This window comes from Thamnophis sirtalis, unplaced genomic scaffold (genome assembly GCF_051295495.1).
Source record: "Thamnophis sirtalis isolate CommonGarterSnake01/CBP01778 unplaced genomic scaffold, rThaSir2_p1.2 scaffold_3, whole genome shotgun sequence".
Taxonomy (NCBI): domain Eukaryota; kingdom Metazoa; phylum Chordata; class Lepidosauria; order Squamata; family Natricidae; genus Thamnophis; species Thamnophis sirtalis.
The window spans coordinates 32064570-32076988 of NW_028261383.1; the positions used below are offsets into that span (position 1 = coordinate 32064570).

The 12419-nt window shown below is 50.2% G+C and overlaps 1 protein-coding gene across 2 annotated transcripts in view; it reads left to right on the top strand.

The window, feature by feature from the left end:
- Positions 1 to 2538: 2538 nt before the first annotated feature.
- Positions 2539 to 12419, top strand: part of LOC148047851 (C-type lectin domain family 2 member D-like) — a 44848-nt gene continuing 34967 nt past the window's right edge. For both annotated transcript variants that reach the window (XM_087708534.1, XM_087708535.1), the window contains exon 1: positions 2539 to 2704. Coding sequence is in view for 1 of the 2 variants with exons in the window: in XM_087708535.1 (XP_087564661.1) it covers positions 2679 to 2704 (26 nt within the window). In the remaining variant the exon portion in view is untranslated. The remainder of the gene's footprint in view (positions 2705 to 12419) is intronic.

Sequence of the window (12419 nt, forward strand, 5' to 3'; positions counted from 1 at the left end):
ACTGTCTCTCCGGGACAGCTAGGATCGGAAACAACCCGTCCAATTTCCTTCGGAATAGGGGAATTTCAGGAATAGCCTGAAACTCCATCTTCTCACTGCTAAGCCCCGCCTTCTTCCCCTGTATTCATGCCTTTACATATTCTATATCACCTCAAAATGTTGCACAGCCTTCATAAGTTTCTAATACAGATAAAATTAAATACAACATCAAAACCATAAAAAAGTAAAATTAACCTGGCTGGAAAATCCTATGCCTGTCTTGCTATTATTACTGACACGCTGCAATATTTGATGGCTAAAAGAAAATATATATATATATATTGTTAAAGTGTGTATTATGTTCACTCCCATGTCTTGTCTGCTGCATTGATTTTGAATTTATTAAAAGAGCTTATTTTACATCAAATCCCTCTCATATTATTCTCCTATGTTCAATAAACCCTAAGAGACAGCATACTATACATGAAATTCCTGTAGCTGTATATTTAATAAATTGTGGACCTGAGTTTATCCAATTAACTCAGTTTTTGGACTTGAGTAATCACATACAATAAAGGAAATAAAACTATTTAGAATGAAGTGTAGTAGGCTATTTGTGATTAAGGGTGTCATGCAGAAACAATTATAGTTTTGATCAGGAAAATACCCTAAAAAAAACCTTTTGTTCTTTCAGGTTTTTTTTTTAAATGATTTTTCCATGGCACATCATAGTGTTACACATATTGTTTTGAATAAAAAAACAGCAGCTGCACATTTTTAAAAACCTACATTATTTTAAAATGCATTAAAAAATAAAAGAAAAAAACCCAGCACACTTACCAGCAGGCAGAAACTCCAAGTCAATCCAAAATGATATAGATGTTAATACAAACAACTGAGCAAATTGAAACTTTCCCACCATTTTGGAGCAGTCCTCCAACCTCCGTGCCCCTCCCCTCCGGAAAATCCAGGAAGTAACACTGGCGACCTCTCTAGCCATTTCCTGCAGCTCTATAGTACTGGATCATTTTTTTCTTATAAAATGAGGTGAACGCAACGCGGCGTGGCGTGGGGGGGATCCGTTTTGTTGCTTTAATGTTTTAATATCTTCAAAGAAAGTACTGAGACAGAGAGAGAGAGGGATTAGACAGGGTGTCTTTTGTCTTGCCCCGGTTAGGATTTCTTAAGCAAATCCACTGGGCTTTCAACATGAAGCCAGAAAATCGGGACTTTTTTAAAAGGCGGGGGGACATGGGAAAAATTGTTATAAAGCATGCTTGTCACGCTGAAATCGGTACGTCTGGTCACCCTATCCATTTTCCAAATCTTCTGTTTTGTTTTTTGAAAAAGGCCTTTTTGTTTATTGTTATTAGAGGGTCTCATCCTCTCCCCAGGTCTTGGAAATGAATGAACACACACACAAACACACACACAAGAGAGAGAGGGGGGGAGGGAGGGAGGGAGGGAGGGAGGGAGGGAGGGAGAGAGAGAGAGAGAGAGAGAGAGAGAGAGAGAGAGAGAGAGAGAGAGAGAGAGAGAGAGAGAGAGAGCGCATTAAACATCATTTCCAAACCTGTGGAGCTGTTTTTCTTTTCAAATTTCCACTTTTTCTTTCCTGGAAACACTGGCTTCCAATATTAATGACTTTTTTCATATTTGGACACCTGACATGCATGGCAGTTAATCTTTTCTTTGCATTTCTTAATGACGAATGAAGTGCCATTTTCATTATCTCAGAATGCCTTGCAAAGCTAGCGCAGTGGTACTTCATATGCATCCACCTTGAAATTGCCCTGAACAGAAGACTTGAGGAGTACCTGTGGGTAAAGGTTAGGGGGGGGGGCAGTGGCAAATCTCCCTGGCAAATATCCCTGGCATGGGTCTAGGATGACTCACAGTGACCAGGTAGGTGTGACTGGATGGGCGTGGATGGGTGGGCGTGAAGAAATGGGGCATGACCAGCCTGGCATTGACTCAGTGCAGCCAGGTGGGCAGGACTGGCTTGTCATGGCTGGGTATGCAGGGCTAGCTGGGTGCAACTGTGTGGCTGTGGCTGTGTCAATGTGGAACAAGTCAAACCAGTTAACTGGACATGGGATCACCAAGTCTTCACCTACCCAAATTGCCAGCAGCCAAATGTGTGTACATACACATACATGCACACTGTTCCCAAGCATGGAGATTTTTATCCACATATGAGCTGGAAAGCTGCCAATTGTGCTCAGATTTGGAGAGAAGGACCTCTCCTTTGGCATGCTGTGAATACACACACACACACACGCACGCAGGAAGACACATACTCTGTTCCACATTTGGGGACTTTTTTCCACTTTCAACAAGGGAAGCTGCCAATCTCACCCTGACTTGGGGAAAAGGACTTCTCCTTCGGCATGCTGCACGCACATACATACACGTACACACATGCACACACAATTCTGAGCTTGAAGATTTGCCTCATTCTGGCATCACAAGGAGGCAGTAAGATGCAGTAAGCACACAGTAGTTGTAGCAAGCTAGCCACTTCCACTCCTTTGCACCCACCCTTCTGCACCAACCCATCTGCTTCTACCCATCCTCCCACACCGACCTGGTTGCTGTGTGCTGTCCCATTCTGCCCTGGCACAGTCTTTCTCTCACTACAGATTTCAGACACCCCTGGAAGACTTCAACCTTTTCAAGAATGGTCCTCTTTGATCTTCATGCTAATGAGTTTTAAGACTTGCAGGTAACTCTTACTAGATTTGCAGTGAACAAATATGAAGGGGGGGGGGGGATAGTAAATACCAGACAGAAATAAAATGGAAAAGAAAAGTCAGGGAAACAGGCTGCAAAATTCTTCATTTAAATGAAATGAATGGCACTAGAGATCCCACTGCTATTGTGGAAAAGTTTGTGGATAATAGATGGCTGCAATGTAAAGGAGGTGGGATAGCCTAGCAAATGTCTACAATCTCCTGATACTCATAGCCTGACTTGTTCAGTATTGTTGACAGAGGAATCGGTGCATAAAAACAGTGTCGTGACGAATAAAAGAAACAATACACAAAGGAAGATTGAAAGGAATGTTTTGTATCTTGGAGCGAAGGGAAGGACGCGACAAGAAAGTATGAGGAAGTGACTTTATTCAGCTCATAGTAAACTGCGATTCAACGTGGCGTGGTTCGCGCCAAACATTTATACCCCCGGGTTTGAACGAGGAGCCAATGGGGCGTCGAGTAGCTCGACCAATCAGGGTGAAGATTGAACCGGCTCCGCCCGGGAACCAATCAGGAAAGGAGTCCTTTATACACGCGTTCATATTTCCCGCGCTAGTATTCAACACCCCTCCCCCCCCAGTCAAAGAGTTCCTTTAGGAAGGGCAAACATAGTCTTGTAGGTAGGCAGGACGGTGGCGTTCTCGTCCCGATCTTCGTGGCTCCCCGGCGGCCGTCGGCGGGGGGGGGGCCGCCGGCGGAGGCGTGTCTGTGGTGGGGCGGTGAACCTGCGGTGCGGTCCCGTGAGAGAGTGCTGGCCCCGGGTCCCGTGCCCGAAGTTCGTCTGTCCGGGGCCGTGTTTCTGTGGTGGCCGGAGTGTCCGGTAACGGCTCCGTGCAGTCCGGTAGGGGTGTAGGTTCAGAGTCTCGATAAGAGGTTCGAGGAATGGAATAGCCGGGTGAGGTGCGCCTGTTCGGAAAGTTCGCATCGGCTTGTCTCCCGTTCCCCGGTTGGAAACGGTCCGTGGGGAAAAGAGTCAACGAAGGTGGCTCCGGCTGAGAGCGGGTGTCTGAGGAACTTGGGCCGTCTGTTTCCGCGGGAAGACGACGCCTTAATTGGTCCACGTGGCGCCTCCATTGTATTCCGTCGGCCAGGCCGACCCTGAAGGAACAGGGGCCAGTCAGGGCTGTGATGGTTGCGGGAACCCACCGTGGATCCCCAGAAAAAGAGCGGGCCCATACAGGATCCCCTAACTTAAACGCGTGGGAAGGGAGGGCCCCCAGGTTGCTCGGCAGATCCCCTGCGTAAAGTGGATGGAGTCTGTCTAGGGGTGTTCGCAATCTCCTACCCATCAAGAGCTCCGCGGGACTTTTATTAGTCGTTGGGCAGGGTATGGAGTGCTGGCTCAAGAGGTAAGCCGCCACTCTCTCTTGCCAGTCGCCCTGGCCCATGCGGCCCAAGGCTTCTTTCGCTGAGCGAACTGCGCGCTCCGCCCGGCCATTACTAGCTGGGTGATAGGGGGCTGTGGCCGCGTGTCTGATTCCTTGCTGGGCCAGGAATTCTTGGAACGTGGTGGAGGTAAACTGGGGCCCATTATCGGACACTATCACATCCGGTAACCCATGGGTAGTGAACATCTTACGCAGGGCCCTCACTGTACTCTCCGCTGTGGTGGAGGTCATGATTACCAGCTCCACCCACTTAGAGTAAGCGTCTACCACTATCATAAAGTTTCGGCCGTGAAAGGGACCGGCGAAATCAATATGTAAACGGGACCATGGGCCTCTAGGGATTTCCCACTCGCGAGGAGCGGCTGTGGGGGAATTCGGCCTAGAATTTTGGCATATTCTACATCGGCCTACATAATCTGCGATTTCGGAATCTAGCAAGGGCCACCACACATAGCTACGGGCTAAAGCTTTCATTCGCGCTATGCCTGGGTGGTTTTTATGGAGTGCAGGCAGGATTCGTGCCCGCAGGGCTGTGGGGATCACTACCCTATCCCCCCAGACAAGACACCCCCCGTGAAGGGCGAGTTCGGCTTGTCGCACTTTAAATGGGCGGAATTCTTCCGCTACCTTTTCCGTGGGCCACCCCCTCAAAACCCATGAAGCAACCTGAGATAGGACGGGGTCAGCCTTTGTGTAGGCTGCAACGTCCGCGGCCGAGACGGGGAGGTCGGATTCGGCGATGGACAGAACAGAGAGCGCGGGCACGTGGGCTGTGTCCGTCTCTGGCAGAGGGCAACGGCTTAGAGCGTCTGCGTGCCCTAGCTGTTTGCCCGGACGGTATAACAGCGTATACGAATACGCTGCTAGGAACTCCGTCCACCGAGTCATGCGGGGGGACAAAATGGGGGGAGTTGGCTTGTCGCCCGCCAGCAGCCCCAGGAGAGGCTTGTGATCCGTGACCAGGGTGAAATTCCTACCGTAGAGGTAGTCATGGAACCGCTTAATGCCGGAGACTGCAGCCAGGGCCTCTTTATCGATTTGGCTGTAGTTCCGCTCCGTGGAGGAGAGTGTCCGGGAATAGAAAGCTATGGGGGCTTCTGAGCCGTTCGGGAGGATGTGGCTCAGAACCGCCCCTACGCCATAGGGGGAGGCGTCGCAAGTCAGGATTAGAGGCATCCTATCGCTGTACTGGATTAGGACTGCCGATGAAGTTAAAATATCCTTTATAGCCGCGAACGCGTGTGCTTCACGGCTACCCCATTTCCAGGCCGCTGACCGGTCCAGTAGTCGGTGTAGCGGCTCAGCTAGTGACGCCTTGTGGGGGATAAAAGGGGCGTAGAAGTTTAAAAGCCCCAGGAAGGCCTGTAATTCCGCCCTAGAGGTGGGTGCGGGTGCGTTTTTGATGGCGGCAACTTTGGAAGGAGTGGGGTGGATGCCTTGTGCATCAATGAGGAACCCCAAGAATTCGACTTTAGGAACAGCAATTTCGCATTTGCTGCGCTTTAATTTCAGTCCTGCCTCCCTAAAACGTGTGAGGACCTCCCGCAGTGTTTTCAGGAGTTCCGAGTGACTGGGGGCTGCGACCAGGACGTCGTCGAAGTAAGGAACGACGCCTGGGAGCCCATGGAGCAGCCGCTCCATGAGGCTCTGGAAAATCCCAGGGGCGACCGAGACGCCGAATTGTAGGCGGCGGCAACGGAAGGCTCCGCGGTGGGTGACGATGGTCTGGGCTGTAGCCGCATCGTCGTCTACGGGAAGCTGCTGGTAGGCCTGAGCCATGTCTAGCTTGGCGAAAATGCGGCCCTGTCCTAAAGAGTGGAGTAGGTGCTGCACTACGGGAACCGGATACGGGTTTGCCTGCAGGGCCAAATTGATGGTCGACTTGTAGTCGGCACATATCCTCACCGATCCGTCGGGTTTGACCGGGAGGACTATGGGGGTTTCCCAACGGGCGTGATCTACGGGCTCGAGTACCCCTTGCTCAATAAGCTTATCAAGTTCCGCGTCTACCTTTGCTCTCAATGCGAAAGGGACCCTGCGTGCCTTTAGTCTAACGGGAGCGACCTGGGGATCGAGGCAGAGGGAAATGGGGGTACCCTTGTAACAACCCAATTTCCCATCGAACACGTCTGAGAACTCGTCTAGGACGCTATCTACGGGGAGGGGAACTACCCTGTGTACCCCTTCTATGGTGAGGCCCAAGGCAGGGAACCATTCCAACCCCAGGAGAGCGGGCAGGTTGTTCCTAACGACTAAAACTGGGAGTTTCCCTTTAAAATTCCCGTATTCCACCCGGATGTGGTATATCCCAGCTGTGGGAATCCCATTCCCCTGGTAGTCTAGGAGGGAGACCCCGGCGGGGCGCAGCTTTCTCTGGGGAACCCCGGGGCAAAGGCGGGAGAACAAAGCCCAAGATAGGAGAGAACGGGATGAACCGGAGTCCACCTCCATTTGGCAAAGCTGACCTTCGAGCCGGACGGCGGTGCTTATTTTCCGGTGGCCAGCGGGAACGTGGGATGCCTGGTAGACCACGCAGTCGGCGCTGGAGGGCTGGTAGGTTGAGTAGCAGTCCTCGGTGCGCCTCGCGGGACGCGGTTGCTGGCGGCGTTGCGGCGCCGGGCGCTGGTTGCTGGGCTGCATGAACGACGGGGCTGGCAGGGGAGCCCGGCATACTCTGGCGAGGTGCCCTTCTCCTCGGCAGCGGCGGCAAACGGCAGAGCGGTACGGGCAGGCTGCGCGGCTGTGGCGGCCGCCACATCCGCGGCAAGGTGCGTTTGAGGCTGGCTGAACGGGCGCCGGCGGTTGCTGGGGTGGCCTCTGCTTCGGCTGCATCCTCATCTGGCCGACGATTTCCTCCTCCTCCTCCTCGTCTTCGGCAGGGGAGAGATCGTCGACGAGGTTCGTCTGGGTGGGTGGCCCCGCGGCGGTTTGTGCGGGGGGGTTTAGCTGGAGGCGTTCCATGTCGGCCGTGGATTGTTCGGAGAGTTCGGCTGCTCGCGCTATCTCCACGGCTTGCATCAGGGTAATCTTGTGATTCCGGAGTAATCGGCCGCGTAAATGTGCGTCGCGGACCCCGCACACAAACTGTTCCGCAAGGTTCTCCTCCAGGTCTGCGAAATCACACTGGGCGGCCACGGTGCGTAAAGCCTCTAGGAAATGGCTAATGGATTCGTTGGCCCTTTGCACTCGGCGGCGGAAAGCGAAACGGCGTGCAAACAGAGAGGGTGAAGGAGCGTAGTGGTTCCTCAGCCTGGACATCAGCTCGGCCCACCCAAGTTTGTAGGCTGGCCTCGGGGCGGCCAGGGCTCTCGCAGAGGCGAACATGGACGGCTCACAGCAGGACAGGAAGAAACTGCATTTCTCCTCGTCGGTCTGAGCCTGGTTTTTCGAGGCGATCAGGTAGCACTCGAACCGCTCCATGAACCCGTCCCATGATTCTCCGGTGGCTCCGCCGAATGGCGCGAAAGGAGGAAGCGATGACGCCATCGTGGTGTGGAGCCGGAGGAAGAGAGAGGGAGGACGGAGAAAACTTCGCGTTCGCTGCCGGCGTTCTCAGCCTGAAGATAGCGTGCTAGCTGGTTCAGACGCGGTGGCAGCTGGCTGTTCTTCTCCGTGGTCGCGGGAATCGGGATCCCATCCTCGTCGCCAGTTTTGTATCTTGGAGCGAAGGGAAGGACGCGACAAGAAAGTATGAGGAAGTGACTTTATTCAGCTCATAGTAAACTGCGATTCAACGTGGCGTGGTTCGCGCCAAACATTTATACCCCCGGGTTTGAACGAGGAGCCAATGGGGCGTCGAGTAGCTCGACCAATCAGGGTGAAGATTGAACCGGCTCCGCCCGGGAACCAATCAGGAAAGGAGTCCTTTATACACGCGTTCATATTTCCCGCGCTAGTATTCAACAGAATGATCTAGCATTGTTGAGATCCTCCAAAGTAAAAGTTAAGCCCCCAAACCATCCCACGGAAAGAAAGGAGCACCTGGGAATATTTGGGCAAACTTTCTGTGAAAAGTCTGAAAATGGGAAGTGGAGAATTCACCGTTCCTGTGAGCAGCAAATGGTGGAAGGCAGATACAATAGGGCTGTGTGTGTAGGAGAAGAAAGGAAAGAGGTGGAGGTCTAAGTCCAACACCTTTTGAATTCAGCGGATGCTTATCTGGCGCCAATTTTATATTGAACGTTACTTGGTTAGATTCTTTTGTAAAAGCTTGAGGAAAATATCTAAAATTATCACCAACCCTCAGCAGCTGACTTTGGAAGAAATGCAAAATCTACAAATAGAGGACAGAACAGAAAATTGTGGCTATAGCCACCAGTAGGCATATTCTGATTAAATGTTAGGGGAAGAAATTCCAAAGTCAGTGTTGGAATACTAGCTGGCCAAGGTGACGGGGGTTTTCTTCTTCCTAAAATAGTGTGAAGTGTATGCATGCACGCTTTCAAGTCCATATTGATTTCTGGAGACTGTCTATGTAAGTCCCTGCAGTTTTCTTGCAAGATGTTAGGAAATTGCTTGCCCTTGACTACTACTCCTACTACTACTGCTGCTGCTGCTACTTCTACTACTTCATCTTCTTTTCCTCCTCCTCCTCCAGACTCAGGGAGAGGATCTGGCCAAGGTCACCCAGCCAGCTTCATGGCTAATATGGGACCAGATCTCACAATCTCCCCATTTCTATCCCGGTGTCTTAACCACTATACTAAACTGGCTCACTCAGAGATTTAATGCAAAAGTTTAACCATCTTAATGATTCATCTCTCCAAATAATATCCTTGAACTTACATATGCTTCAGCCACATTCAGCAGGATACATATTATTCGATCTCCACTCTATAGATACATCCCAGCATCCGAATATTTATTCTGAGGTCTTCGTGGCTGCTTTACCAAGGGCTGGTAAAGACCCAGTGGATAGGGGGAGATAGTGGCTGGACTGCCTTCCATGCGGGCCGACGTGGAAGGCAAGCGGCAAGCCAGCACTTCAAAGTCATGCCGGCACTTTAGCGTGCTAGCAGGCAGGGCTGGAGCGAGCGAGCCAGCGTGCTCTGTCCCGGTGGGTGCATGAGCGGCCCACTTTTCCAGCGCTCCTGTGCCTGGAGAGCTCCGTCTGCATATGAGCCTGGGATCTGCTGCTTGCACTCCCTTGCTCCGCCCCGCCACCGGCCTTCCCTATCTAGGGGTCCTCCAGCAGAAGTAGCAGAGTCGCGTCGAGCGCCGCTCTGCCTTCCTCCGTGCTCTTCCCATCTGGACGCCCAAAGCCTCCCAGCCTGCCCGGCCCGGGGTGAGTCAGCTGCAGTGCAGCGGGCGGCGATCCCACCACCATCCACCCGCTCACTTGCCCCGCCCGTCACTTACTCTGAGTTCGGAGAAGAAGCGGTGGCCCTAGGCGGCTCTTTTCGTGGAGGCTTTCCCACGGCTTGTCCAGAAGTGGAGCTGGAAAGGCAAGATCGCTCCCCTGCCCATCCACCCGCTCACTCGTTACGCTACACCGCCCATGCAAGCGGCAATGGATGGGCAGGGGAGTGAGTCGAAGAAGGCGCCAAACTTAAGCGGGATCTTTTGGGAATGGCCCGGGACGCGGGAAAAATTATTAGAAGGCGTGCCTGTCCTGCCAAATGTAGGATGTCTGGTCACCCTAGTCTATGGGGCATTTCAAAATGGAATGAATCCCTCTGTGATGGTTCCAGTCTCCATCAGGTTTACATCTCAGCAAAAAGTATCCTGGTGGTGGTGGAAAGGAGTTGGTGCGGGGAGCCAGAGACAGGTAGCGCAAACACATTTTGGGCCGAGAATGAATTGTTCTGGGGTCCACGATCTCATGAGAGTTCAGGCACCCAGTCTCTGCAAAAGAGGAAAGGTGCCTGAACTCATGTGATATTATGGCACCTTGGAGCTTCCATCAACTGCCCTTTCCCTCCAAAGGAAAATAACCGAGGCAGAGAGGGGACAGAACTTCTAATGTAAGTGAGTCCAGTGCAGCAGGATAGGAGGGGGATGCAGTTGTGGGGAGCAGGGGCGGGGGGAATAGGGTGAATGTTGCAGTCCTGCAGTCATTCGTAAGGGCGAGCAACTGCTATGGTACTGCAACATTCGTAATTTTGATACTTGCTCGTAACCATTAGGGGATGCTTATCTTGTAACTTTGAACAGGTGCTAAATGAATGTTCATAACCTGGGGATTGGCTGTGTACCCCTTGCAGATAGCTGGTCATTTGCTTTCTGTTAGTGAGTCATTATGGTCACCTGGAGGTTTATATGTGTCCTCCGGGTCACCTGAGTTGTGCAAAATGGATGTGGAGCAACTGTTGAAAGGATTGTGTTGTAAACTGGAGATAGATGATGTTGTATCCCTCCCCCTTTGTTGAGAGAGGGATGTTCAATTTGACAAAATGGCCTCTTTGACTCCTCTTTCAAACCAGATGTCCACTCTGTCCAAAATGTGGACTTTACTGTCTTCAAAAGAGTAGCCTTTGTTTTTTAAATGAAGATGGACTGCTGAATCTAGTCCTGATGGGTTTGTTCTCCTATGTTATGGCATGCATTTATGAAGTTGTTGTTTTGTTTCCCCAATATACAGATCTGCACATGGTGCACTGCATTGTATTACATATATCATGTTGCTCACTTTGTATCTGGGTGTTTTGTCCTTGGGGTGGACAAACTTCTGCCTTAGTATATTCTTGAGTGTGAAGTTTGAAGTGTGCATCTATGTTGTGTTGGCTGAAGATCCCCCTGAGCTTTTCTGATATTCCTGCAATGTATGGAATGACAATGTTGCTTCGTTTATTGTTATCTTCATTGTGTCAATGGTCCAACTGATGAACCCAACCAAAGCAAGCACATTCTAGACCTTCAGATGTCTGAATGCAAAACTTTATTGGGTACAACATTTCGGCACTGATGAAAGCAAAACCAGCTCTACCTAATTCCCACACAAACCCACATACCATATTTTTGGGGTTATAAGATGCACCAGAATCTAAGACGAACTTAGATTTCAAAGAGGAAAAAGAAGAAAAAAAATAGTTTATGGCCTCTGCACATCCGGTTTTTGCTGTCCCCAGCCCCCAGAAGCACTCTGCAGGCCTTCCAAACCCCCATGCATCCCAATTTTGCCCTCCCCAGCTCCCAGAGGCAAAAATCCTATGAACTCCAGATGTCATAATCAAGTTGATCCAATGCATCCTGGAGGCACATTGTTGGCTGATGTTCTCTGTGCTCTAAAGCTGGGAATAATTTTGGAAAGATCATTTTTGCAATGCATTCATTTAATAAGAGACTGCATGCTGTGGAAAAAGAAGTTGTGGTCAGGCTTATGAGAATAATGTATTTCCTACTTGCAAACACCTTTTAAGGCTGTCTTTTATTCTGACCAGAGTCAGTAGCTTTCTTGCTTTCTGATACACAGGAAATAAGAATGGGCATTGCAAAATGTGTGGTTTGAGCCAATGCAGCAAATAATATCTCACTCCTCAAAGTTGAGGTAATTCATCAATTGAGACCAAATGACTCTAAAGAGTGTCACTTCATTACTGACAGAAAGATCTGAAAAACAGCTTCTATAGAATGGCTGCCATAATCTCACCAATGCAGAGCTGGTCTGCTAAATCCAATATAGATTGTGTCAGAGGTAAAATTACACGGTTAAGCAGCCTTCGTACATCTCTTCAGTGGTGATCTCCAGTTAGGTGAGGACTGCAATTCTCAGAATATCCAACTAACAGAGGTTTTGTGCAAGTGTCCTTAGCAAATGTAGTTTTTTGGGGGTTGATGGGGAGAAGCCCCACCTGTTGATTCTCCTGGACTATTAAGGACTTCTGTTTTGGATAAGAGTGTCACATCGCTCTCACAACCAGAAAATAGTTCCCATTTAAGTTGTGTTGATGGACTCATTTGTATAGAAGGCTGGGACTATAGAAAGGTCAAGTGTCCAATGACACAAGCCCACCCTCTCCTGACCTTTAGGCTGGGAAATGAGCCTCCTTTCCACATAAGAAAAAAACAACACTTTAGGTAAAAATAAAGGGATGGAGGCATAGGAGACGTAAACCTTTTTGCAAGTTAAAAGACAAATTTGAAGGCATTTAAGGGTATTTACGATTCCCAGACTTGTCTGAAATAGTATAGGATCTCCTGGTTGAGCGGGGCATTGGACTAAAAGGCCTCCAAGGTCCCATCCAGCTCTATTCTGATGGTTTGACAGCACAAATATAGCAAAAGAAACTGCAAACTTTTTATCTTAGCTTCCTTTCTAAACTGCAACAGTGCTTCTTTGCTTCATTTGCACTGTTGT